General features: G+C 48.7%; 1 protein-coding gene across 3 annotated transcripts; it reads left to right on the plus strand.

The window, feature by feature from the left end:
• On the plus strand, window positions 1–27,612 carry CDK1 (cyclin dependent kinase 1). 3 transcript variants are annotated; one of them, XM_088450387.1, is made up of 8 exons: window positions 1–73; window positions 4,875–4,935; window positions 5,806–5,962; window positions 6,099–6,222; window positions 6,350–6,520; window positions 21,873–22,036; window positions 26,755–26,896; window positions 27,254–27,612. In XM_088450387.1, exons 2-8 carry the CDS (start codon window positions 4,899–4,901, stop codon window positions 27,365–27,367), a joined length of 909 nt encoding a protein of 302 aa, XP_088306513.1. In that variant the 5' UTR covers window positions 1–73; window positions 4,875–4,898; the 3' UTR covers window positions 27,368–27,612. The 3 variants fall into 3 exon arrangements, with proteins under 3 accessions (XP_088306513.1, XP_088306512.1, XP_088306514.1); XM_088450386.1 differs by lacking the exon at window positions 1–73 and adding an exon at window positions 74–159; XM_088450388.1 differs by lacking the exon at window positions 1–73 and adding an exon at window positions 604–627.

The raw sequence follows: 27,612 nt of genomic DNA on the forward strand, positions 1-27,612 counted from the left end.
TCGCGCCGTCATCACAGCCCGACGCTGGTTGGCTGCTTTGAATGTCCACCTGCCGTGTGATTGGCCCGGCTGGGTAAGCTTTGCGCGGCCGGTTTGAAATCTCTTCATTAAGTTCATTCTCCAGCAGCGTCTCCATCAGACGAACGCAGCGGCCTCCGGGTAATGTTACGGCGCAGGCTGGGGTACAGCATGTACGGGAGGGAGGAGGGACTGCTTCTGTTATGGCTGGGTCCCACAGACGTGGTCCGGGACAGTGTGGGTTAGAGGGCTGCGGGTGATCGGTGGGGCGCACATGGTACACGGTCCCTCCCTGTATCGGGGCTTATGGGTATAGAACGCTCCGGTCATCCTGTCTGTACATTGTCCTGATTTCCGAGCCCGCACAGTGACTGATGTGCTGTCCCCTAATCAATTCATAGGCTGAGCATGCTGTGACTTGTAGTTCCTCGCTCACCAGCCTAAGTCCTTGCTTCCTCTAGCGCTCATGTATGAAGTTGTGTGTTTTCCCTATAGTTGAATGTAGGGATTACTGCCATACGGATCTTCTAGGGCCACTTTATTTATGTACGATGCACTGACAATATTTCTGGATACAGCTCTTAATGCCCCATCCAGCTGTCACACCTGGTATTTACTGCCCTAATTCTTATGCAATCTCCAATGTATGGTATTGACTGCCCTAATTCTAATGCACCCCCTATGTATGGTACTGTCTTTCCTAATGCACCCCCCTGTGTATGGTACTGTCTGTCCTAATGCACCCCCCTGTGTATGGTACTGTCTGTCCTAATGCACCCCTCTGTGTATGGTACTGTCTGTCCTAATGCACCCCCCTGTGTATGGTACTGTCTGTCCTAATGCACCCCCCTGTGTATGGTACTGTCTGTCCTAATGCACCCCCCTGTGTATGGTACTGTCTGTCCTAATGCACCCCCCTGTGTATGGTACTGTCTGTCCTAATGCACCCCCCTGTGTATGGTACTGTCTGTCCTAATGCACCCCCCTGTGTATGGTACTGTCTGTCCTAAGTTCTGTCTTGGTTCTTATGTCTGTGGCTGATTTTGCTATTAGATGAGTTTGGGAGAGAAGGGGGATTGTGTCAGTTGACTATAGATTTATTTGTAGCTCTGCTATAGCAATGTCACTACGAAGCGTTGTGCTTAAAGCAGTGGTTCCCAAATTGGGGCACCCTGGTGTGCCTCAGGTTGGTGGTCAGTACCAAATAAAATTATTTTTGGGCAGTGTGACAGGGAAAACCAGTGCTAATGACTGCCAATCATAAAATGTGGGCAGTAAGAAGCGCAGCCCTGTCAACCACCACTGAATTGAACCTAAGGGTGACATAAGCACAATTTGCTCTATTTAATGGTTGAATTTCTCAATCAAACTTTTGGCCCAGGGGTGCTTTGATTTGAAAATGTTTGGGAACTGCTTGCTTACAGGGTTTACCTTTTGTTATCTTAGTGAGCTGTCTGGGTACTGTGGGTATTACAGTAGGGTATCAGTAGTCACATATCAGGATGTGACGTACGTGCTGCTCCCTACTTGCTCGGGAGGCAAACACTTATTCCTGGCGAGAGTGCCATCTGAAATTGATCTGTTACTTCAGTGATGGTTTCATTTTTTTTTTTTTCTTCATGCTCAATGCATTGTGACTTTGGACAAATTCTGGAGGAGTAGTGATTTAATAAATTTTTAGTTTCAATTGATCACAAATTAAATAGCGCCAGGAGGGAGCTCCGGAGCTATTCAATTCTGCGCGCTGTTAGGTCGGTAATGCCTGTCCTCCTGCCTTAAACAGTGTTTAGTCACGATCGGGCGTTCTGACTAAACTTTCTGGCGCGATGCTGCTTTCCTGGTGCTAAGGCAGCATTTGGGGTAGACAGAAATTGTGACAGTGCTGGGGGAGGGGGAAGGATAGATAACAGCTGACACAGTACTGAGGTGCAGGTAGGTTGCTAGGGACACAGTGCTGAGGGTAAAGAGGGGGCAAGTGTTGATAGCAGCTGAGGCAGTACAACAGGCAAGGAGTTGGTTAGGGGCAGGCAGTGCTGGGGGGAAAGGGAGGGGGTGAGGATAGAGAGCAACTTGGGCAGTACTTGGGGGCAAGGAGGAAGTTAGGGCTGGGTAGGGAGGGTGAAAGTGGTTACGGGCTGGCAGTGCTGAAGGTAAAGTGGGGTCTAGGGTAGATGGCAGCTGGGGAATTATCGGTGGCTAGGGGCAGGCAGTGCTGTTCGGAGGGGATAAGGGTAGACAGTAGCTGGGGCAGGCAGTGAGGGGTTCGGAAGGGATAAGGGTAGATAGCAGCTGAAAGCTTTAGTAGTAGCAGCAAAAAAATTGCAACCACACTGAAATGTTATGTTTATATATCGCTCCCCTAGCACCCATCCCCCACCCTGCCTCCGCCATTAGTGGGTTGTTGGAGGGCATCTGTCACTGCAGATGTTCCTTCTGCCCTCATCCGTCTCCCATGCTCCTGGCTGCAGCAGTCAGTAACTCTCAGATTGCAGGATTTCAACTAACGCTGGGGTCATCAGCTGTGACATGCCCCCTTCCAGGCTGCAGCTCTACAAAGTCTGACCTCTGATGGAACTAAGGGGACGGTCCTGCCAAATGGGAGCTGGCTAAGAGGTTTCTCTGTCAATTCCACACATAGTGGTCTTCGGCCGCATTAAGTTACAGCAGGCGTTGACAAATTTACACACACAGGAGTACCCCATAAATATAGTGGCCCACACTGCAGTGCATTTTAGAGAATGTAACACGAGTGCCGTCAATTTCTAACTATTATAGTGGGAGGACATTGTAATGAAATAATCTAAATAGTCCCTCACCAGCAGTGTACAGCTCCCTGGAGGACACTCTACCTCCCCAGTCAGCAGTACTGCAACTCCCCAGCGACACTCTCCTACTCCCTGCTGGTAGTGCTGCAGATCCCATGTGGTCATTCGCCTTCACTGTGCCAGTAATGATGCAGCGCCACACGGTCCTTCTATTCCCTGCTGGTAGATCTGCAGCTCCCTAGTGGTCTCTACTCCGCGCCAGTAATGCAGCTCCCCACAGGACGGTAACTCTGCTCCCCACTGCCGGCTATACTGCAGCTCTCAACGGTGCAGTTATTTTCTTCCCCACTGCAGTCAGTGCTGTTGCTGCCACGGTGTGGTCACTCTCCTCCCCACTGCTGACAGTGCTGCAGGGAATGGAGAATCCACACAGTAATTGATTGTGGCAGCGAGAATTCCTCCTTGCGGTCCGTGACAGATGTGCAGCATCCCGCCCACTCCTGTAACTACCAATCGTTACAGCATTCAACTCCAAATGGATTAGAGGGGTCCAGCCCGGGAAGCATATTCCCCTCTGTTGCCAAGTCAGCCCCTGTCTGTCACTTTGGCGGCAAGGGATTAGCTGTAGCGGAGCACCCACTCATCTTTAAAAAGCGAGTCCCCGGTCCTCAAACGTGGGTAAAATACGCGCTATAGCGCGTATTTGCGATCACTAAAAATGTCAAAGTTTAAAAACAGATGTTTCTTCCTATAATAAACAGACCCCTTAAATCTAACTCTGCCAGTACAGTGTATGCATAACAATATTCTGCAGTGCTTTGGCCATTCACATCAGTCCCTGCCCTAGTGGAGCTTACAATCTATATTCCCTATCACATGCTCCCACACATACACACTAGGGTTAATTTGTGTTTGGAGCCAATTAAAGTACCAGTATATTTTTAGAGTGAGAGGAAACCCACGCAAGCACAGGGAGAATATACTAACTCCGCACAGTTAGGGCCGTAGTGGGAATCAAACCCATGACCTCAGTGCTGTGAGGCAGTAACGCTAACCATTACACCGTCTGTGTTGCCCATCATATGTGTGGAAGTAGTGATTTGTTACAACTGACCCCAATGCTACTTACGTTTTTTTTTTAACATTCCTTTCAGTTTCCTAAATGATTTTCATGGGAAAAATATTTTAATGAGTCATTTCTCATTCCTCGTTTTCCCTAATTTGTAAATTATTTTGGGTAGTTGACAGAATGTGACTGGATGGGTTATTGGATTTCAAAATAGGTATGTAGTTTATACTGCAGTTGTCAGGATGCTGGTGCCAGAATGCCAGCATCCCGACTGAGTATTTGGTTAGGGGGAGGGTTAGGCTGAGGAGGGTGGAAGGGTTAGGTTAAGGCTGCAGTGAGGAAGGGTTATGTTTTGGGGTAGGTTTAGGATACTTGCATGCGTCTGTATCCTAACCCTGTCGGGATGCTTGCCTCCTGTACCCAAATTATCTGCATAGTATTGAGTATAATATGTTATAAAAAGCTTTACAGTTGTCTAAAACATTTTGCAATGGTTAATCTTGTGGCTATAAGGAACCAATAAGCCTTTGAGGATGCTGTCCTGTGTCTGATATGGAGAAGGCAAGAAGTGCAGATCATAGCTCTGATTGAACTCTGCTTTACATAGTAATAGGTATAAAGAACTAATGACTGACTAATGGTAGACTTACTAATCTCATGTTTGTTTATTGTTCATTACTATTGCCATTTTATATCCATTGATCAAAGCTGTCGATCAATGGCAACTTAGATAATCTGACATTTAGCGAATCTACCTCCTAGATTTGTTAATCATTATTATTGATCTACACCCATGGATAAAATGCAGACTTCATGAGTAAGTTTGTCAAATGTAATAGCAGTCACCATCTTTTGAGAAGGTGGGACGGCCCATCAAAACTAAATTCCAATAACTAAGGTGCTGACTTAAGTGTTTTGATACCTGGCTTGTGCGCCTTTTCCAGATAGCACGTGCAACACTCATCCCATCCCCACTTTCATATATATATATATTTTTTTCTATTTTTCTCTACTTCCACCAGGTAGTTACATAGCAATCTACAGCCATGGATGAATATGCAAAAATAGAAAAAATTGGAGAGGGTAAGTGTAACTAAAACAGACTCTGACTGCTGGGCAGCCTTACTTTGTAGAAATGCACAACGTATTTGTTTGTTTATATACAAGGGCAAAAGGTGTTCTCCCCTTTTTAATGGGTGCGCAGGCCCAGCTGGCAGTGTGCGCTGGCCAGCGGAGGTGCTCACTGCCCAGGGCTGCCTCTGCCAGAGGAAGGACCCCAGGTTGCCCCATTCACCTTGGCACCGGCCTGCACTGAAGCCTGGCTACTGCCTAAGAGCCCGGACTTGGGCACATTCTTCACTGCCCGGTGGCTGCTGGACAAGATGAGTGGGAGGGCACGTGCATCGCCAGTACTGAAGTCAGCGCCTGGCTGGTGCATGAGGTGCCAGGGAATGCTGCAGAGACTGGCTCAGTCATTGTCTGTTCCAGCTAGGAGAAAAGCAGCAGCACAGATGCCCTCAGTAACAATGTGGGCCCCAGCCAGCTGCTTGCAGCATATTGCTCCTGCATAGCAAGAAACTCCCATTACAGTACGTACTTTCCACCCCTTATCTTTTCATTAATATGCAAGATAAAATCTGTGTCTCCTTTTTTTTTTTTTTTTTTTATACTGCTCTGTAAAATCTGGAGTGGGGCAGCCTAACTACCCATGGGCCTCTGCAAACTTTAGCAGATGCTGCTGCCTTTATCTAGGTACCCTTCCAGCAATTGAAGTGCAGCGAGTACTTTGTGGCACTTCAGTAATTGGGACCTGTGTGTTTTACCTTTTAATGGTTCATAGTTAATATTAATTTTGGAGGTTGCTTAGTCTATTTAATGCTTATGTAAAGAAGTACTTGTACCTGGCCTTGGAAACTATTTTTCCTTAACTGTGATGCATATTACTTTTGGTAGGCACTTACGGGGTTGTGTATAAGGGGAGGCACAAAGCAACTGGTCAGGTAGTTGCCATGAAGAAAATTCGATTGGAAAACGAAGAAGAGGGTGTCCCGAGTACAGCGATCAGAGAGATCTCCCTGCTTAAAGAGCTTCAGCATCCTAACATTGTGTGGTAAGTGAGGCTGACTTTTACTGATACCAATGTCTGCATGCTGTAGATTGGAAGTGTTGGTGCTTGTAACGCTTGTTCTTTTTATGTAGTATACCTGCAGATTAATGGCTTCTTATACTATTCCTTTTCCTCTCAGTCTTTTAGATGTTCTAATGCAAGATTCAAGGCTGTATCTTATTTTTGAGTTTCTTTCCATGGACTTGAAGAAGTACTTGGATTCCATACCTAGTGGTCAATATTTAGACGCAATGCTTATAAAGGTATTTGACACTTTGATTTGGAGCACAAATATGGATGCTTCTCAAGACTACACCGTTAAATCGCTACAGTGCTAGCTATAAATTGCTGCGTTTCAGACTTGTATAATGTGCTCTTACTGTCTTGCAGAGTTACGTTTATCAGATTCTCCAAGGCATTGTATTTTGCCATGCAAGAAGAGTTTTGCACCGAGATCTGAAGCCACAAAATCTGTTAATAGACAGCAAAGGAGTGATAAAGCTTGCTGACTTCGGGCTGGCCCGAGCGTTTGGAATACCTGTTCGAGTTTACACACATGAGGTATGAACTTCATTATGATATATTTAAGACTTGCACAAATACAGTAGTGCTTTTGTTTAAGTCCAATATGTTCTGCCTCTTGCTGGATGGGCAATTTAAATAATCTGGAACCGATTCAGACCGTTATGTTGTATATTGGAACTGCCAGTATCACTTTCTAACCAGAAATGACTGTAACTGCAGCAGGCTGTGCAATGCTGTTGCTGGTATACTGTGCTTGCAGCTGTTGGTGGAACTCTGACCAAATATGCTAACTTAAGCTGGGTACACATAGGGCGATATATTGCCCAATATATCGTGGGTTCTTTGGAGGGTGTGTACCGCCCCCCCCCCCCCTTCCCCCGCGCCCTCCCGATATGTCTGTGCAGCGCGGCCGATATATCTGCAGATATATTGGTGCATCTGGCTGTGTATGAGTGGTCTGCCGACTTCCTGTACGCTTGCTGCAGATAACAGTCTGTGATTGACAACTCAACTGGGCAGGCAAATGTCCGCCCACTTGTGACTACAGCGCAGACACATAGGTAGAATGACTGGTAAGTGTGTATGCCTAAAAGTTGTTAGGTCAGCTAAGTGTGTACCTGGCTTTACACTGCTCATTTTGTAAAGTGCAGTCAGATTGTTCATTATGGTATTGTGTGCATTCTAATGTACAAACTGAGCAGTGGTGTAAATCGCTGGGGAGGCGCTGGCTAGTATTGGAGCCAGACATAAAGACTCTTAAAAGAAGCCGAGGGTACATGTGGGCATTATACAAAAGTGCAGCAGTATACAGTGCTGGAAATTTGGTGTGTTTTGATCAGGGATGTGTATGTATGTGTGTGTGTGTGTGTGTGTATATATGTGTGTGTGTATGTATATATATATATATATATCATTTCTATCCTTCATATGAAGATGGCAGCCATCTTCATATCTTTACGTATGACATTTTTCACTTTTTTTAAAATTGCCTACTTAATCACTATTTTACATTCTGACTAAATGACTAACAAAGGCAGAAATGAATAACAAGCAATGGGCTCGATTCACTTGCCCGTGATATAAATAGCGCCGGGAGATAGCTCCCGGAGCTTTTATATTCTGCGTGGTGTTTAGTCGAAGAATGCCCGTTCTCGTGACTAAACACCCTGTTTAAGGCGTGAGAACGGGCTTTCCCTGACCTAACTCCCCGGCGCGATGCTGTTTTCCAGGCGCGAAGGGCAGAAAACAGCCTCGCGCATGGACTTTTGTTGTATTTCTGCTCGCATCCCCGGAGGGGTGCTAGAAGAAATCCTTAGTCGGGGTCAGCTGCGCGGTGTATTGAATAGCTCCGGGAGTGGAATCGAGCCCATTGTCTGCCTTTTGTTAATCACTATTTCTACTTCAGGGTCCATAGGTTATCCACAGGATACCTTGGGGTATAGGTGTGACGTCAGTCGCTGGGCACCATAGAGTTAAGCTTTTAGCCTCCCAGGATGCACTAGGGTCCCCCTCCTATACCCCGCCCCCGAGCCAAGGCACCTCAGTTTAGTTTGGTGCCCGGCCGGAGTCGGGTGCACCTGTTGGAGTGGGGGCTAAGAAGATCCCCTGAAGCTTTTCTGCATGCAGCTGTGGCTGCACATCTGGTTGTACAGCATGGACAGTCAGTCCTGACGTCCATGCTGTCTTCCCTACACCCCCGCCGGTACCAGAACGCCGGTACCGATCCGGGGATGCTGGTGAGCATCTGGGGTCACAGCTAGCGGTGACCCCAGATGTTCCGGACCATGGCCGGATTCAAGGGGGACAGCAAGGTAAGCAGCGGGGTCCCGCGGTGGGTCCCCGCTGTTACATGGTCCAGAGTCCCCAGGCAGGGGGCTCCCTGGGGACTGGCTGCAGCGTGGAGCCAGGTAAGAACCTGCGCTTCCACTACCCCCCTGGGACAGCGCTGCGGTGTCCCAGAGGTTAAATGTATGCCAGGGGAGCGCGCCTTCCGTGTCTCACAGCCGGCGCCTCCCCCGCTGCACACAGCCCTCTCTGCACACTGCCGACTGGCCCTGCGCCCAGCGCTCCTCCCCCAGGCCAGCCTCCTCTGTGCTCCTCGGCGGCCATCTTCCTGAACGCATGGTGAACGCTGCTGGATGCCTGGAAGGAAGCCTCTTGGTATGGGTCCCCCCGCATACCTCTCCTCCGCTTGTGGTCAGGTCTGTGTATGCAGCGCTGTGTCCTACCAGACCCTGTCTGTGTAGTTGAGTGATCAGCGCTGGTTAGTGCAGGAATTGATTTTCTTTGCATTGTATGTGACTGTGCTAGCACTGCTGCCTGTATCTTCTATTCTGACTGTCAGCTTTATTACTGTCCCTGTTCTTTCTGCTAAGCCCTTGTGGTGCGGTGCTGCAGGGTGGTCTCTCACCTCTTTAAAATACAATTGGTGAGAGGGGTCATGTCTGAAAGTGATTTTCCTCTCCGGCTACAGTGTGCTACATGTAAAGTACCTTTATGCGGAGGGGGAGGGTAGCGCCCTCTGCCGGCAGTGTTTGTCGATGGCACGGCCTATTACGGTTACAGCATCGGTACAGGAGCCGCCCTGGGCTTGTTTCGCTCAGGAGCTTACAACCTTAGTAGGCCAGTTAGCGCCGCAGCCCGCGTTTACACAGATGGGTTTGTCCCAGCAGTCACGGCCGGCTATGGCCATTTGCTGGGTTGCCAGAGCGATGGAGTGCTGGGCAGATTCATTGGAGGCGTCCTTTGATTCCGACTGTCCGGCCGAACAAACGGAGTTGATTGGTAATCTCCGTGATTCGGCCACTTATATCAACGAGGCGGCCTTAGACATTAGTACACTGGTGTCTCTAATTTCTTCAGCAGCGGTGGCTGCTCGTCGCACCTTGTGGTTGCGATCCTGGAAGGCGGACGCTGACTCCAAAAAGGGTTTGGAGGCGTTGCCCTTTAATGGAGAAGTTCTCTTCGGTCCAGATCTGGACAAGATTGTGGCCACGCTGGCGGCAGCCAAATCGGCATGTCGGCCGCGGCTCCTTCTGGTTCAGGACCATCGTCCTTTCGGTCTTATAGGGCAGGCCCAAACCAGTCTTTTCCCCGACAGGCTGGTCCCAAAAAATCGTCCAAGCCCCGGAAGCAGGCATGGAGTACCAGACTTCCGGCCCCCAAGCCAGATGACAAGCCTGCGGCCTGATGGTACGGGCCTCCCGTTGGGGGATCCCAAAGTGGGAGGCCACCTGCTGCAGTTCGCCCGGTGTTGGTCGGTCACCACGACAGACACTTGGGTTCTCGAGGTGGTCTCCCAAGGGTAAGTCCTCTCGTTCCGGCACAGACCCCCGGCTCGATTCTTCACCACAGGTCTACCATCAGACCGGAACAAGGCCATGGAGCTGCGGAAGGTCTTGCACACTATGCTCCAGGCTGGAGTTATAGTGCCTGTTCCATTCTCCCAGAGGGGCCAGGGTTTCTATTCAAATCTTTTTTTGGTGCAGAAACCCAATGGGTCGTATCGTCCGATTCTCAACCTCAAAGCTCTCAAGTCTTTGCGGGTGCCGAAGTTTCGGATGGAGACCCTACGGTCCATCATTCTGGCGCTGGAACCTGGGGACTACATGGTGTCATTAAACATACAGGACGCTTACCTGCATGTCCCTATTCTTTTGCGCCATCAACAGTTCCTCAGGTTTGCAATCCGCAGCGACCATTTTCAGTTTTGGGCGTTAACTTTTGGCCTGGCGACAGCACTGCGTGTGTTCACCAAGGTGATGGCGGCTTCTCTGCGGCTGCAGGGAGTCCGCATGTTGCCGTACTTGGACGACCTGTTATTAGTGGCAGGATCTCCAGAGCTCCTTCTACGCCACTTGGACCTGACCATTGCGCTGCTGCAACGGCACGGCTGGTTAATCAACTGGCAGAAGTCCACTCTAATCCCGTCTCGGTGGATACTGCACCTCGGAGCCTTATTGGACTCGGGACAGCAAAGGATCTTCGTGACGGGGGAAAAGATCTCTGCTTTACAGTCGAGGGTGCGCAGTTGTCTCCACAGCCGCCGGGTGTCTCTACACTCGACGATGAGGTTACTGGGCTCCATGGTGTCGGTGTTCGACATGGTGGAATATGCCCAGTTTCACTCCAGACCTCTGCAGCACCTGATCCTGTCCAAGTGGAACGGGCTGCCTCAGTCTCTGAAGTCCCAGACTATAGTGCTCACCGCGGAGGTTCGCCTGTCCCTTGCCTGGTGGTTGCAGATGACCCATCTCCGCAAGGGACGTCCGTTCTGGGTACCAAATTGGGTCCTGTTGACAACGGACGCCAGTCTTCGGGGCTGGGGAGCAGTTTCGGGTCCACACTTGTTCCAGGGCAGGTGGACGCCGACAGAAGCGGAGCTTCCAATAAATATCTTGGAACTCCGTGCGGTCTTCAATGCTCTCCAGCAGGCACAGCGGTTTCTCCAGGGTCGCCCGGTGCAGGTCCAGTCGGACAACGCTACCACCGTGGCCTACATAAACAGGCAAGGAGGAACTCGCAGTCGGGCGGCTCGTAGAGGTCTCTCGGATCCTGGTTTGGGCGGAGCGCAATCTTCCGGCCATATCAGCGGTCTTCATCCCGGGAGTGCTAAATTGGGAGGCTGACTTTCTAAGTCGCCAGGACGTTCATCCGGGGGAATGGTCCCTGCACCCGGACGTTTTTCAACTGCTGGTGGACAGGTGGGGTCTTCCAGAGATCGACCTCATGGCGTCCCGGCACAACAACAAGTTGCCGGTGTACGGGTCTCGCACAAGAGACGAAGAGGCGTCTCTGGTGGATGCGCTGTCCGTCCGGTGGACGTTCCGGTTCGCATACCTGTTTCCTCCGGTTTCCCTTCTTCCACAGGTAATCCGGAAATTCAAACAGGAAGGAGGGACGCTCCTGTTGATAGCTCCCGCGTGGCCCAGACTGCACTGGTTCTCAGACCTTCAGGGTCTGTCCGTGGACAGTCCTCTGCGGTTGCCGCTACGACCGGACCTTCTATCGCAGGGTCCTTGGCTTCACCCGGATCTGGCTCGGCTGTCTTTGACGGCGTGGCTGTTGAGACAGCCATGTTAAGGTCCAGGGGGTTTTCCAGCTCTGTAGTGCGTACCATGTTACGAGCTTGGAAACCATTGTCCGCGAGGATATACCATCGCGTGTGGCATACATTCTTCCAATGGTGTCGACCGAGAGCTTATGCACCGGGAGTTTCGTCTGTCTAGGATACTTGCCTTCCTGCAAGCGGGACTAGATCATGGGCTTCGCCTTGCCTCTTTGAAGGTACAGGTTTCGGCCCTGTCTGTCTGGTTTCACCGTAGGATTGCTACAATCCCGGATGTGCGCACCTTTATGCAGGGTGTGCTCCGCATTCAGCCGCCCTTTGTTCCACCTGTGGCGCCTTGGGATTTGGCTGTGGTCCTGAGGGCTCTCCAGGGACCGTCGTTTGAACCACTGGGCTCAGTGGATCTTAAATGGCTAACAGCTAAGACTGTTTTCCTTCTGGTCATAGCTTCGGCCAGACGTGTTTCTGATTTAGGGGCTCTCTTGTAGACCCCCTTTCTTGATTTTTCATGGGAACAGGGCAGTGCTCCGCACTCGGCCTGAATTTCTTCCCAAAGTTGTTTCCCAGTTTCATGTTAACAAGGAAATAGTTGTTCCAGCCTTTAACTCACCTGGTCTTTTAGTGGGTGAGGCCACTTTGGATGTTGTGCGGGCCTTAAGGACTTATGTTGACCGCACTTCTTCGTTTAGGAAGTCGGACGCCTTGTTTGTCCTCTATGGCTTCCGTAAAAAGGGTTGGCCTACTTCAAAGCAAACTTTGGCAGCCTGGATCCGTATGGCTATTTCTGAAGCTTATCTTCATGAAGGCCTGCCGGTTCCTCCTTCTGTGAAGGCTCATTCCACTAGGTCTGTGGGTCCTTCGTGGGCAGCTCGACGTGGTGCCTCTGCAGTCCAGATCTGCAAGGCTGCTATGTGGTCCTCTGTCCATACCTTCGTGAGGTATTACAGGTTTGACACCTTCGCCTCTCAGGATGCTTCCTTCGGGCGACGGATTCTCCTTTCAGCACAGGAGCGTCCCCACCCTTAAAGGATACTGCTTTGGGACATCCCCAAGGTATCCTGTGGATACCCTATGGACCCTGAAGTAGAAAATATGAGATATGGTAAGAACTTACCCTTGTTATCTCTATTTCTACGAAGTCCATAGGGTTCCACAGGACTCCCGCCCTGTCGCACCTGTGCTGCATATGGGCTTTGTTCTGGTCACCGGTTTTTCCGTCTCCCTCTGGTGAGAATGTCATTCTTGTGTGTATCCAGATCTTCTTTCTCTCTCTTCCTTCTCCTCCTCCGGCCTATGGCTTGGTAACTAACTGAGGTGCCTTGGCTCGGGGGCGGGGTATAGGAGGGGGACCCTAGTGCATCCTGGGATGCTGAAAGCTTAACTCTATGGTGCCCGATGACTGATGTCACACCTATACCCCAAGGTATCCTGTGGAACCCTATGGACTTCGTAGCAATAGAGATAACAAAGGTAAGTTCTTACCATATCTCATATTTTTACTTTTACTCTTAATTAATATTTACCTACAGAGGAATTGCATGTAATATTTGGGTTTTCAGCTTGGTGTAACTTTTTTTTTTTTTTTTTCCACATGGAATATCAAACTCCTATTTTTGTAAAATTATTACTTTTGTTTGTTTTCTTTTTTAGCTATCCCTCATGTGGCTCAATTCAACTGAATGCCAATTAAATAGTGCCAGGAGGGAGCTCCAGCGCTATTCAATTCTGCGCGCTGTCAAGGAGTTCTTCTTTCCTTCTAGGGGTGCGAACAGAAATCCAAAATGGTACAGGCGCAATGCTGTTTTCTGCCCTGATCGCGGCAGAAACAGCATCGCACCAGGAAGTTTAATCAGAGAATGCCCATTCTCACGACTAAACGTCCTGTTTAAGGGGTGGAAGAGGGGGTATTCTCCGATCTAACAGTGCGCAGAATTAAATGTTCCGGGAGCTCCCTCCCAGCTCTATTTTAATTTGCGTTCAGTTGAATCGAGCCCATAAAGCATGCCTTAGCCAGAATATTCCAGTGTGGCATACCTATTTTGAGTGGTGTCGCACATGGGATTACGACCCTCGGGGTGTTTCGTATATCCAGTATCTTGTCATTCCTTCAATCTGGTTTGGACCTTGGCTAATGACTGGCCTCATTGAAAGTGCACGTCTCTGCACTGTCTGTGTGGTTCCAGCGAATGATAGCGCTGCTTCCGGATATATACTTTTTTTTTTTTTTTTTCTTTTTTTTTTTTTCGAAGGTGTCCTCCGGATTGAACCTCCCTTTGTCCCGCTAGTGACGCTTTGGGATTAGGTGATAGTTCTGCGGGCCCTCCATTTGAACTACTAAATTCAGTGGTTGACTAAGGTGTGCGTGTGTTTTTTTTTTTTTTTTTTTTTTTTTTTTTCTTTCTCTCCTGGCAATAGCTTCAGCCAGGAGGGTATCAGAGTTGGGGACTCTCTCCTGTCATCCTTCCTTCCTGATATTTCTCCAGGACAGACCTGTGCTTCGTACTCTCCCTGGGTTCCTGCCTAAAGTGGTTTCTAAAGTCCACATTAACCAGGAAATTATTGTCCCGGCCTGCCAGTCATCCAGGTCTTTCTGCTGGTGAGGCCTCTTTGGATGTGGTCCATGCTCTCAGGATATATGTGGATCGGACCAGTTACCTTCAGAAATCTTGATTCCTTATTTGTACTCTTTGGATTCCATAAGGGATGGCCAGCCAACCAACAAACCTTGGCTAAATGGCTTTGTATGACTTTCTCAGAAGCTTACACACAGGAAGGCCTACCTGTTCCAGTTTGTTAAAGCTCATTCTACTGTCTGTGGGCGACTCGCCGTGGCACCTTGGCTGTTGAGCTCTGCAAGGGGGCCACGTGGTCTTCCATCCAGACCTTTCTTCGGTTCTATGCATTTGACACCTTCGCCTCTTTGGATACTTCCTTTGGGCGCCGCATTTTCTGCTTTGGGACATCCCCAAGGTCTCCCTGTGGAGCCTATGGACCCTGAAGAAGAAAACGAGATGTTCTTACCATATCTATCTTCAAAGTCCACAGGGCAGCCGCACTGACTCACCTGCCTTCATATGAGTTGTTACTGGTCATTGGTTTTCAGTCTCCCTTTCTGTGAGTGATTCTCGAGTGTTCCAGTTTCCCCTCCCTGCATGCTGGTACTTGGAGAACCATAAGTACCAGCATGCAGGGCACTACAGGCCAGCTGGTACCTGTAGTTCAACTGCAAAAGAAATGTTAAAATAAACACTAGACACACACCGTGAAAGTTTTAACGCATATATCCACACTCACAATCGCACATACTCTCCTAGAATCCCTGTAGCAATCCACGACTTTTTTTTTTTAAATTTAATTTCCATACACTCCTATTCCTTTTGTAGTTCACATCCTCATCGGTGCATGTAGGCATCCAGCGTCTTAAATTAAAAAAAAAGGAAGCCTCCCGGACCACGAACTTGGCACCGTCGTCTAAGGACAGTACTACCTGAATTACTGCTCAGATGTGGCATTTCTCTATACAAATCCTGGTGCTGAACTTTAATTGGCTGAGAACGGTGAGCCTCCGCCTCTCGGCAAATGATCGGTTTCCACCATTGACTGCAAACAATATATCGTACACTATTTAACTATTTTGGAAATCGTCGTTAACGATGCACGATATATAACGTTGGGTCGTTTGTCAGATATGCCAGTGTGTATGCACTATCTGTATATGCGGGAGTGCCGGGGAGTTCAAGGTAAATCATTGACGACACTACATCGTTTGCGAGTCGTCTAGTGTGTAGGCACTTTTTAGTCTATCAAACTTGCGCTGATGAGATGCTGGAGAGTTAACATTAAAAATAACTTTATTAGATGAGACTACGTGCAATATATTGCATATAACTAAACAAAGCTGGGTATGCTCCTTTTCTACTTCAGGGTCCATAGGGTATCCACAGGATACCTTGGGGTATAGGTGTGACGTCAGTCGCTGGGCACCATAGAGTTAAGCTTTTCAGCCTCCCAGGATGCACTAGGGTCCCCCTCCTATACCCCGCCCCCGAGCCAAGTCACCCCAGTTTAGTTTGGTGCCCGGCCGGCGTCGGGTGCACCTGTCGGAGTGGGGGCTAGAAGAGCCTCTGAAGCTTTCTTCAGTGCAGCTGTGGCTGCACATCTGGATGTACAGCATGGACAGTCAGTCCTGACGTCCATGCTGTCTTCCGTACACCCCCGCCGGTACCAGAACGCCGGTACTGATCCGGGGATGCTGGTGAGCATCTGGGGTCACAGCTAGCGGTGACCCCAGATGTTCCGGACCCAAGGGGGACAAAGGTAAGCAGCGGGGTCCCGCGGTGGGTCCCCGCTGGTCACATGGTCCTAAGTCCCCAGGCAGGGGGCTCCCTGGGGACTGGCTGCAGCGTGGAGCCAGGCGACCAACCTGCGCTTTCCACTACCCCCTGGGACAGCGGACCGCAGCAGAGCGGTAGCGCTGTGGCGTCCCAGGGGTTAAATGCATGCCAGGGGAGCGCGCCTTCCCTGTCTCACAGCCGGCGCCTCCCCCGCTGCACACAGCCCTCTCTGCATGCTGCCGACTGGTCCTGTGGCAGCGCTCCTCCCCCAGGCCAGCCTCCTCTCTGCTCCTCGGCGGCCATCTTCTCCAGAACGCATGGTGAACGCTGCTGGAAGCGCTGGACGGAAGCATCGTGGTCTGGGTCCCCCCGCATACCTCTCCTCCGCTGTGACTCAGGTCTGTGTATGCAGCGCTGTGTCTTACCAGGCCCTGTGTCTGTGTAGTTGAGTGATCAGCGCTGTTAGTGCAGGAATTGTTATTTCTCTGCATTGTATGTGACTGTGCTAGCGCTGCCTGTAACTTTTCTTCTCTAAACTGTCAGCTTTATTACTGTCCCTGTTCTTTCTGCTAAAGCCCTTGCGGTGCGGTGCTGCAGGGTGGTCTCTCGCCTATTTAATACTTAATTGGTGAGAGAGGTCACATACGTGGTGCCATCATGTCTGAAAGTGATTTTCCCCTCCGGCTACAGTGTACCACATGCAAAGTACCGTTAGCGGAGGGGGAGGGTAGCGCGGAGGGCCTTTGCCGGCAGTGTTTGTCCATGGCGCGGCCTATTACGGTTACAGCACCGGTACAGGAGCCGCCCTGGGCTTGTTTTGCTCAGGCGTTAACAGCTTTAGTGGGCCAGTTAGCTCCGCAGCCCGCGTTTACTCCGATGGGTTTGTCCCAGCAGTCTGTGGTGTCGTCACCCATGCAGGGGTTCCCACGACAATTGGTGGTACCCCACAGTCTCCCTATTTCCCCGCTCCCGGGTTCTCAGGAGCCAGCGTGGGTTAACTCCCTGACGAGTTCTGTACAGCACTTGTCGGATGTGTTGCAAGGGGAGTCTGTGATGCGGCCTCATAAAAGGCCGGTGGCGTCTCTGTCCGCTCCTTATGAGGATGACTAAGGGACGTCTGATGATGGGGAGATTCTGGATCCTTACGATCAGGAACCTCTCCATACTAAGGACGCTGATGCTAAGTCCAAAGTATATATTCCTGGACTTATTCGGGCGGTCCGCACAGCCTTGGTGATTGAGGACGAAGTTCCCCCAGCGGCTAAATCTAAGTATGCCTTTTTCAAAGATGTGAAGGGCGATGCCACAGTCTTTCCTCTTTCGGGTCAGTTGGTGGACCATTTAGAGGAGGCGTGGAAACAACCTGGCAAAAGATACCAGCCGCAGAGACGCCTGGCGGTGGCTTATCCGTTCGCGGATAATTATTTTGCGAAGTGGGAATCCCCTCCACAGGTGGATTCTCACGTGACCCGTCTTGTCCGTAGTGCCACATTGCCGATGCCATCCATGTCCTCCCTTAAGGATGCTACGGACCGCAAGGTAGAAATCTGCCTGAAGTCCGCTTATTCCCTTGCAGGGGGGGCAGCACGGCCGGCTATGGCCATTTGCTGGGTTGCCAGAGCGATGGAGCGCTGGGCGGATTCATTAGAGGCTTCTTTTGAATCCGACTGTCCGGCCGAACAGGCGGAGTTGATTGGCAATCTCCGTGATTCGGCCACCTACATCAACGAGGTGGCCTTAGACATTAGTACTCTGGTGTCTAGAATTTCTTCAGCAGCGGTAGCTGCTCGTCGCACCTTGTGGCTGCGATCCTGGAAGGCGGACGCAGATTCCAAGAAAGGTCTGGAAGCGTTGCCGTTTACCGGAGAAGTTCTCTTCGGTCCGGATTTGGATAAGATTGTGGCCACGCTGGCGGCAGCCAAATCTGCTTGTCGGCCGCTGCTCCTTCTGGTTCTGGACCATCGTCCTTTCGGTCATCTAGGGCCCAGGGCAGGCCCAAACCACAGTCGTTTCCTCGACAGGCTGGCCCTAAGAAATCGGTCAAGCCCCGGAAGCAGGCATGGAGTACCAGACGTCCGGCCCCCAAACCAGATGACAAGCCTGCGGCCTGACGGTCCGGGCCTCCCTTTGGGGGATCCCAGGGTGGGAGGCCGCCTGCTACAGTTCGCCCAGTGTTGGTCAACCACTACGACAGACACTTGGGTTCTGGAGGTGGTTTCCCACGGATACGCCCTCTCCTTCCGGCACAGACCCCCGGCTCGATTCTTCACCACGGGTCTACCATCAGACCGGAACAAGGCTACGGAGCTGCGGAAGGTATTGCACACTATGCTCCAGGCTGGAGTTATAGTGCCTGTTCCATTCTCCCAGAGGAGCCAGGGTTTCTATTCAAATCTATTTTTGGTACAGAAACCCAATGGGTCATATCGTTCGATTCTCAACCTCAAGGCACTCAAGTCTTTGCAGGTCCCGAAGTTTCGGATGGAGACCCTACGGTCCCTCATTTTAGCGCTGGAACCTGGGGACTACATGGTGTCATTGGACATACAGGACGCTTACCTGCATGTCCCTATTCTTTTGCGCCATCAACAGTTCCTCAGGTTTGCAATCCGCAGCGACCACTTCCAGTTTCGGGCGTTACCTTTTGGCCTGGCAACAGCACCACGTGTTTTCACCAAGGTGATGGAGGTCATGGCGGCTTCTCTGCGGCTGCAGGGAGTCCGCATGTTGCCGTATTTGGACGACCTGTTGTTGGTGGCAGGATCTCCAGAGCTCCTGTTACGCCACTTGGACCTGACCATTGCACTGCTGCAACGGCACGGCTGGCTAATCAACTGGCAGAAGTCCACTCTAATCCCGTCTTGGAGGATTCTGCATCTTGGAGCCTTTTTGGACTCGGGACAGCAAAGGATCTTCGTGACGGAGGACAAGATCTCTGCTTTACAGTCAAGGGTGCGCAGTTGTCTGCACAGCCGCCGGGTGTCCTTACACTCGGCGATGAGGTTACTGGGCTCCATGGTGTCGGTGTTCGACATGGTGGAATACGCCCAGTTTCACTCCAGACCTCTGCAGCACCTGATCCTGTCCAAGTGGAACGGGCTGCCTCAGTCTCTGAAGTCCCAGACGATAGTGCTCACCGCGGAGGTTCGCCTGTCCCTTGCGTGGTGGTTACAGACGACCCACCTCAACAAGGGACGTTCGTTCTGGGTTCCAAATTGGGTCCTGTTGACAACGGACGCCAGTCTTCGGGGCTGGGGAGCAGTTTCGGGTCCACACTTGTTCCAGGGCAGGTGGACGCCGACAGAAGCGGAGCTTCCAATAAATATCTTGGAACTCCGTGCGGTCTTCAATGCTCTCCAGCAGGCACAGCGGTTTCTCCAGGGTCGCCCGGTGCAGGTCCAGTCGGACAACGCTACCACCGTGGCCTACATAAACAGGCAAGGAGGAACTCGCAGTCGGGCGGCTCGTAGAGGTCTCTCGGATCCTGGTTTGGGCGGAGCGCAATCTTCCGGCCATATCAGCGGTCTTCATCCCGGGAGTGCTAAATTGGGAGGCTGACTTTCTAAGTCGCCAGGACGTTCATCCGGGGGAATGGTCCCTGCACCCGGACGTTTTTCAACTACTGGTGGACAGGTGGGGTCTTCCAGAAATCGACCTCATGGCGTCCCGGCACAACAACAAGTTGCCGGTGTACAGGTCTCGCACAAGAGACAAAGGGGCGTCTCTGGTGGATGCTCTGTCCGTCCGGTGGACGTTCCGGTTCGCATACCTGTTCCCTCCGGTCTCCCTTCTTCCACGGGTAATCCGGAAATTCAAACAGGAAGGAGGGTCGCTCCTGTTGATAGCTCCCGCGTGGCCCAGACGGCACTGGTTCTCAGACCTTCAGGGTCTGTCCGTGGACAGTCCTCTGCGGTTGCCGCTACGACCGGACCTTCTGTCTCAGGGTCCTTGTCTTCACCCGGACCTGACTCGGCTGTCTTTGACGGCGTGGCTGTTGAGACGGCCATGCTGAGGTCCCGGGGGTTTTCCAGCTCTGTGGTGCGTACCATGTTACGAGCTCGGAAACAGTCTTCCGCGAGGATATACCATCGCGTGTGGCATACGTTCTTCCAGTGGTGTCGACCGAGAGGTTATGCATCGCGGGAGTTTCGTCTCGGATTCTCGCCTTCCTGCAAGCGGGACTAGATCATGGGCTTCGCCTTGCTTCTTTGAAGGTACAGGTTTCGGCCCTATCTGTCTGGTTTCACCGTAGGATTGCTACAATCCCGGATGTGCGCACCTTTATGCAGGGTGTTCTCCGCATTCAGCCGCCCTTTGTTCCACCTGTGGCGCCTTGGGATTTGGCTCTGGTCCTGAGGGCTCTCCAAGGACCGCCGTTTGAACCACTGGGCTCAGTGGATCTTAAATGGCTAACAGCTAAGACTGTTTTCCTTCTGGCTATTGCTTCGGCCAGACGTGTTTCTGAGTTAGGGGCTCTTGTAGACCCCCTTTCTTGGTTTTTCATGGGAACAGGGCAGTGCTCCGCACTCGGCCCGAGTTTCTTCCCAAAGTTGTTTCCCAGTTTCATGTTAACGAGGAAATAGTTGTTCCGGCCTTTAACTCACCAGGTCTTTCCGTGGGTGAGGCCTCTTTGGATGTTGTGCGGGCCTTAAGGACTTATGTTGACCGCACTTCTTCGTTTAGGAAGTCGGATGCTTTGTTTGTCCTCTATGGCTTCCGTAAAAAGGGTTGGCCTGCTTCAAAGCAAACTTTGGCAGCCTGGATCCGTATGGCTATTTCTGAAGCTTATCTTCATGAAGGCCTACCGGTCCCTCCTTCTCTGAAGGCTCATTCCACTAGGTCTGTAAGTCCTTCGTGGGCAGCTCGACGTGGTGCCTCGGCAGTTCAGATCTGCAAGGCTGCTACGTGGTCCTCTGTCCATACCTTCGTGAGGTATTACAGGTTTGACACCTTCGCCTCTCAGGATGCTTCCTTCGGGCGGCGGATTCTCCTTTCTGCACAGGAGCGTCCCCACCCTTAAAGGATACTGCTTTGGGACATCCCCAAGGTATCCTGTGGATACCCTATGGACCCTGAAGTAGAAAATATGAGATATGGTAAGAACTTACCCTTGTTATCTCTATTTCTACGAAGTCCATAGGGTTCCACAGGATACCTTTGGGGTATAGGTGTGACGTCAGTCGCTGGGCACCATAGAGTTAAGCTTTTCAGCCTCCCAGGATGCACTAGGGTCCCCCTCCTATACCCCGCCCCCGAGCCAAGGCACCTCAGTTAGTTATCAAGCCATAGGCCGGAGGAGGAGAATGAAGAGAGAGAAAAAAGATCTGGACACATACTTTTTCTCTCTCTTCCTTCTCCTCCTCCGGCCTATGGCTTGATAACTAACTGAGGTGCCTTGGCTCGGGGGCGGGGTATAGGAGGGGGACCCTAGTGCATCCTGGGAGGCTGAAAAGCTTAACTCTATGGTGCCCAGCGACTGACGTCACACCTATACCCCAAGGTATCCTGTGGAACCCTATGGACTTCGTAGAAATATAGATAACAAGGGTAAGTTCTTACCATATCTCATATTTTTACAAACGTCGGGCCGGCCGCCTCATTCATGCAATATCAGAATATGATCATCATGCTTTCTCTGAAGAAAACTGGTCACATCACAAAATCTGGCTTTGTGTAGCTTAATTATCATCCGATTCGATGGCATCAGACAAAGTGTGTACGCATTTCTGACCATTCTGTCCAATGCTTCTGCCCATACTCCAGCATGTGTGTGCGCATCACTCGGCACTTATAAATAAGTGTACTCAAAAATTAAATGGCATAGATAGTGACTGTACAGGTGTACCAAGCGTTACCTTCTGCACATAAAATGTAAATGTCTAATGTTGGGGCGATTGAATATTTGAGTTACAAACAATCAGGTTACATAAACCTATTTTAAATAGAATCATTCTTTAAACACTAGCATTATTTCTCCTTGCCATAGGTGGTAACCTTGTGGTACAGGGCGCCGGAAGTTCTCCTGGGCTCTGTAAGATATTCCACACCAGTTGATGTATGGAGTATAGGTACGATATTTGCAGAGATTGCCACAAAGAAGCCTATTTTCCATGGAGATTCTGAAATTGACCAGCTCTTCAGAATATTCAGGTATGGGGTGTGTTTTTTTTTTTATTTTATTTTTTTTAAATCTATTGTTGAAGTGGGCTTATGAGTTGTGACCTGCATCTGTTATGTGGGTGCTGCATGTACTGGGAAATATAAAGATATGGATGAAGCAGTACAGTAGTGTGAACTCATTCATATTAAACCTTATACTGCTGACTTGTTGCATAGGGCTCTAGAGATGGAGAGAACACTTCATGTTTGCACATGCTGAGAAGTGCTGTTTCTTCAGCTAAAATCACTGTTGGTGTTAGTAGCGTGTGATGGTGACATTAGAACATTGGTCAACATAGTTAAGTCAGTGCAGTATGGCACTATAGTAAGCTCTGACCCCAATATGGGTAGTAACTGCAGCGTTTTTCAAAGCAGCCTCCTCTTCGTTCATTTAATCCTCTTGATTTAATTACACAAGACTCACCAGTTTTTGTATTTTTAAGATTATTCCCTTTATAAATCCAGCATTTGAAACCGCAGAAGGGCAATGTTGCTTTATCCTGTTAGATGCAGTTTACCCTAGAGATCAGGGATAACCTCTGTCAAAGCTACTTTGGTGAACTGAAGCAAACTAATGTATTGATGCCAGGGATTAAGTTCCCTTAGGGTAGTATTTCCCAAACTCCTTCCTCATGGAGCTATGACAGTACATGGTTTCCATTTTTTTCCTAGTTGGGGCACCAGTTTATTCATTACTGGCTGACACATATATTTTAAAAGATTCACAGGTGGAGCTAATTATTTCACTTGTAATTTTGTGAGGAGACCCTGAAAACATGCACTGTTAGTGCTCCCAGAGAAATGAGGACAATGTAAAAGATTTGTAGAAACATGTCCAGCAGTATTTGATAGCAAACTCTAAAGCTGCATACACACTACACGATGTGTATGCGGTGATATTGTCGTCGGTGGGCCTGGTGCAGGCATCGGCAGGCGTATACACACTTGCCAATGCCGACCGCTGGGGGAAGGGGGGGTGGGAGCGGGGCCATGCTGCATTAAGCAACATGGCATTCCTCACGATCTCCCCAGATTGGGCTACTTGTGCAGCCGATTGGGAATATCATAAACGACCAGTGGGAGCGTGCATCGCTGGTTGTTCGCATATACACGATAATTGTATCACTATCGTTCCAATTATCAACAAGCGTGTACGTGGCTTATGGTTGATTGGAAGAAATGTAAATGGCTGTCTATGTGAGTGTTTCCATATGTGAAGCAATGAGCAGTTAATCAGAAGTTTATTACATGATTATGATCCAGTTCTGTTATGGTAAAATAACTCCACCCAATGTTTAGGTAATGCACCTCTAATATAATGCAATAAAGCCAGATATTTCAGTAAATGTTGCCCAAATAAAATTGTACCAAATATTGAAAGGTGAACTGGGCATTAAAGGCTTATCTCGGATTAGTAGTTTGTATCATGAAGATATTAATCGGGTTAAATGACGTGTTGTCTGTTGGTCATGAAGTGCAAATCATTACATCGGGCCAATATTTCATTTAAAAGTCAGGGGTGTTAGGCCAACTCTTCAGTTTGCTCCAACATGTCTATAATGTGTCTGTGGTACCCCGGGTATTGTAGTGGTTACAGATAAGTTAGGTGTAGATGGTACCTTTTAAGCTGATGTGGCAGCTCCAGCTGAACTTTTTTCTCCTTTGGCAATGACTCCGAGCTTTATTCACAGCAGGCTGTAGCAAGGGTTTAGCCCCATACACACAGTAACATGACATAACGTGACAGCCTTGGTAAATAAAATAATCAATTTGGTTTATTAAAGGAGGGTAGGACGCAGATCCATGGCAGGTCACTACTGTATGAAAATAACGATCACCATACACATGACAGGAGAATGCAGCCCAAAAAGGAATAGACACACATTTGTAGTTGGCAATATAGTAGTGAGAAAGCTATGGTCCATAACACTTCAATAGTTAAATATGCTTCTTTGCTGCTGCAGCACCTCTTTTGAACTAGGAGAAGGGAAATTTCTCAGTTTCAGTATACAGGTTGAGTCTCCCATATGCTAAAAATATTCTGTATTTCTGAATATTTGGATAACTGAGATAATGAAACCTTTGCTTTTTGATGGTTCAATGTACACAAGCTTTGTTTAAGGCACAAAATTATTAAAAATAAAGTATAAAATGACCTATAAGCTGTGTATATGAAACATAAATGAATTTCATGTATGTACACAAACTTTTAGCCACACAATTATTCAAAATATTGTATAAAGCTACCTGCAGGCTGTGAGTATAAGGTGTATATGAAACATAAATGCATTCTGTGTTTAGATTTGTGCCGTATTCCTAAAACCTTTCAATATGGTATGCAATTATTCCAAAATACGGAATATTCCGATATTCAATATAACCCTGGTCCCAAGCATTTTGGATATGGGAGACAACCTGTACTGTACTTCAAATTTGCTATAACCATTGCAAAACATGGATATACAGTAATAGCAACACTACTCAGCAGCTTTAGAAAATACCTCAGTTTGCACACAGTGCTGTCATTGATTTTAAACATCAGAGTTCTCAGTGATCATCCGGCAACAATGTATTTGTTATCCACAACTGGTAATGGCAATAAGGTTAACATCCAATGCTATTCTTTCTCGATTTGCAGAGAACATTAATTTTGGCTTTCCAATGATTAGGCACAACAAACACAGTTCCACTTGCAAGCAATAACTCTGCAAATAACTCTTAACCCTAAAGTGCTCTAACTCTTTATTCACACAATGGCTGCCACTCTTTGTACTGATAAACTCTGGCACTTTCTCTAGTGGCTCAAACAAGAATCGCGCTGCTTCAAACTCTGTCTTGTACAAAAGTTAGGATTACACAGTACTTAAAGGGCATATTTATCACAATCCATATCTCATACTCCAGACTCTGCTCTCCCATTCGGCAAGTAGGCTGACCTAGAGTAGGTGTAAAGGGGGATGGGAGTCTGCATAACTCTATCTCCAGATAGTGTACTTATTGCAGGGCTGCCTCCCTGTATTTTATTTTAGTAAATTTTGAACAGATCACCACATTTCCCTACTTGTAATGGGAAATTTGATCTTACTAATAAGTTCTCAGTAGTGCTGCAGCTCAGTAGTGATGTTGCTATTTTATTTAAAGCCTCCACTGATTTCAATTGAGACTCCCAGTGCTTACGCACTCTCTGGCTCTTGCACTCAGTTGGCGCTTCTGCAGTGGTCAATTTACGCACAATCAGTGGATATTCAGTGGCTTCTGTCACCTCAGCCCTACAGCAATAACTTTGTCCAATCTCTTGCCTCACAGCAAGCCTGTGGCAGCATCTTCTGGTCTCCACTGTGCATCCAAAAGACTTTTGTCCTGTTGCTGACTTACAGTATCTTGCACATAACTGCTCTATCTGGTGGCAGCCACCCATATTGCGACGTCCATTGGCTCCTGTCAGAGCCACGGGCATCGCACCTATATCCCAATTTTTCACAGATCTCCTGGAACGATGTCATGGGGTACATAATTGTTTGGATAATAAAACCAGACAGAACTACTGTGACTAAGGTTCAGTGCATGTGGACTGGCTTTTCACCTGGGATTAATATAATGATGGACACACAAACCTCTTAATGATTGCCACTGGACAGTTAGCAGTATTCATTGCAAAGCAAACCATTCTGCTATTCCCACAAAGCAAATGAGTAGAGTGTAGTGTTGAAGTCAAGAATTTGCATTAAGTGTTGCTGGCACCACAACTCCGTACAAGTAACATGGGAGTATTAAAAACCCCCCAAAAAACAACTCAGGGTAACTTGTTTAGGTTGATGAAGGATACAGGAGTATACAAGTGACAGAACAGCTTAATGTTCCAGCCAGGCTTTTTCAACAGGGTGCAGTGTCCTGCCCGATTTTTTTTTTAATTTTATTTTTTTAAATAAATTGCTCCTTTGCCTTATGGCGGTGCCTCGTTGAAACAGATTGCCCTCAGCCATCCCCACACGTGGGCCAAAGTGTCCGTGTGGGAAAAGTTGCCGTTTAGAGATTATAGCTGGTGACTAGATGCCATGCATATGGCATCTATTCAGTGAGGGAAGAGCTTGGGTGCAGCTCAACATCTCCATAAGTGCTGGGCATGGTCCCCAGAGTGACAAACAAGGGTTGTGACATTAAGTCGTGGCCCCCGCTATTCATCCTAGAGTGAACACTACCACTAATACTATGCTCACTTTCTTTGTAAAAGCCTATCAGTTACTTTAACACTTTCTCACATCAAGCTTTCGCGAGCATGTCCTACTTCCTTCATGTCCTACACCTCCTCCCCTTTTGGCCCATGTTCTCTATCTAGGCAGCTCTTGTGTAGTTCTAGCTCCTGGGCACAGGCTCTGATTCTCAGTATTCTGCCCCCCTCACATTTCGTCTGCCACCTCGTACCTTACTGCTGTGTGTTCTGCTATTCTTGGATCTGTGGTGTAACTTAATGTACTGTTTTGCTGTGTTTAGTGGCATCTTAAATTGAGTGTGAGCGCTCCACCCACCCCATTATACACGCTCACTGTTCACCTTCAGATTATAGCTCTGTACTATTAATGCAGTCTTAATGTAGATGAGGTGGGAAGAGGCTCCATAAAGTGCCCCAGAGTGATCTGTGGGCACTAACGCTGCTTACAGTAAGCCAGAAGTGGATGAAATCCATAACTCATTCAAGTAACTTTCAACAGAGCTTTGGGAACACCCAACAATGAGGTGTGGCCAGATGTGGAGTCACTGCAAGACTACAAGAATACATTTCCTAAATGGAAAGGCGGCAACCTGTCTGCTAGCGTGAAGAACATTGATAAAGAAGGGATTGACTTGCTCTCCGTAAGTATTGCAGAATTGGTTCTTTGTACTATATTCTTCATATTGTATGAGGGTGGCAGCTTAGCTGGCTCCTGATGTGACTTGTCTCCATTATGACTATTTAACAATGTTGAAATGTATGGTGTATATATTCAGAGGTTCCTCTCCATGTGCTCAATTCTGCATAATTTACTGACTTATGCAGGGTTTTTTTTTTTTTTTAATTGTGGCTCTTTAGCTCAACCTATCCTATGTGGCCCTCGGCCACCAGTTGTCTCTGCCTACCTTAGATGCTTTTGAAGGTAGTCTGTCTGCATATTTGCCCACATCTGACAAGGTGTATATGTCACTGAATATCTTATGCATTGTCTTTGACAGAAAATGCTCATCTATGACCCTGCAAAACGAATTTCTGCCAGGAAAGCCCTGCTACACCCATACTTTGACGATTTGGATAAATCCAGTCTTCCTGCCAATCAAATTAAAAGTTAATTTAAAGTTCTGACACATTTTGTGCTCTGTAGACTCTGATGGAATTCTATGAATCGCCACTTGTGTTTTTGTTTTAATGTTTGTCTGTCGTGATTGTGTTTGTTTGTTCTGTAACTGTAAACTTTGCAGTTAATGTACTTACATGTAAACTTCATACTTTAACACTTGTAAATATTGACCTACTTGCTGTGTATAAATAAAATGCATTAAATCTCTGCAAAGACGTAAATAAAGATCTATATTCA

Source organism: Taudactylus pleione, unplaced genomic scaffold, assembly GCF_031769625.1.
Source record: "Taudactylus pleione unplaced genomic scaffold, aTauple2 ptg000518l, whole genome shotgun sequence".
NCBI classification, from domain to species: Eukaryota; Metazoa; Chordata; class Amphibia; order Anura; family Myobatrachidae; genus Taudactylus; species Taudactylus pleione.

Excerpts from the sequence above, each read along its gene's own strand:
- CDK1 (XM_088450387.1), top strand. The coding sequence starts at position 4,899 with ATGGATGAATATGCAAAAATAGAAAAAATTGGAGAGG. Across the intron at positions 4,936-5,805 it reads AATAGAAAAAATTGGAGAGG|GCACTTACGGGGTTGTGTAT; the intron begins GTAAGTGTAACT and ends TACTTTTGGTAG. Across the intron at positions 5,963-6,098 it reads CAGCATCCTAACATTGTGTG|TCTTTTAGATGTTCTAATGC; the intron begins GTAAGTGAGGCT and ends TTTTCCTCTCAG.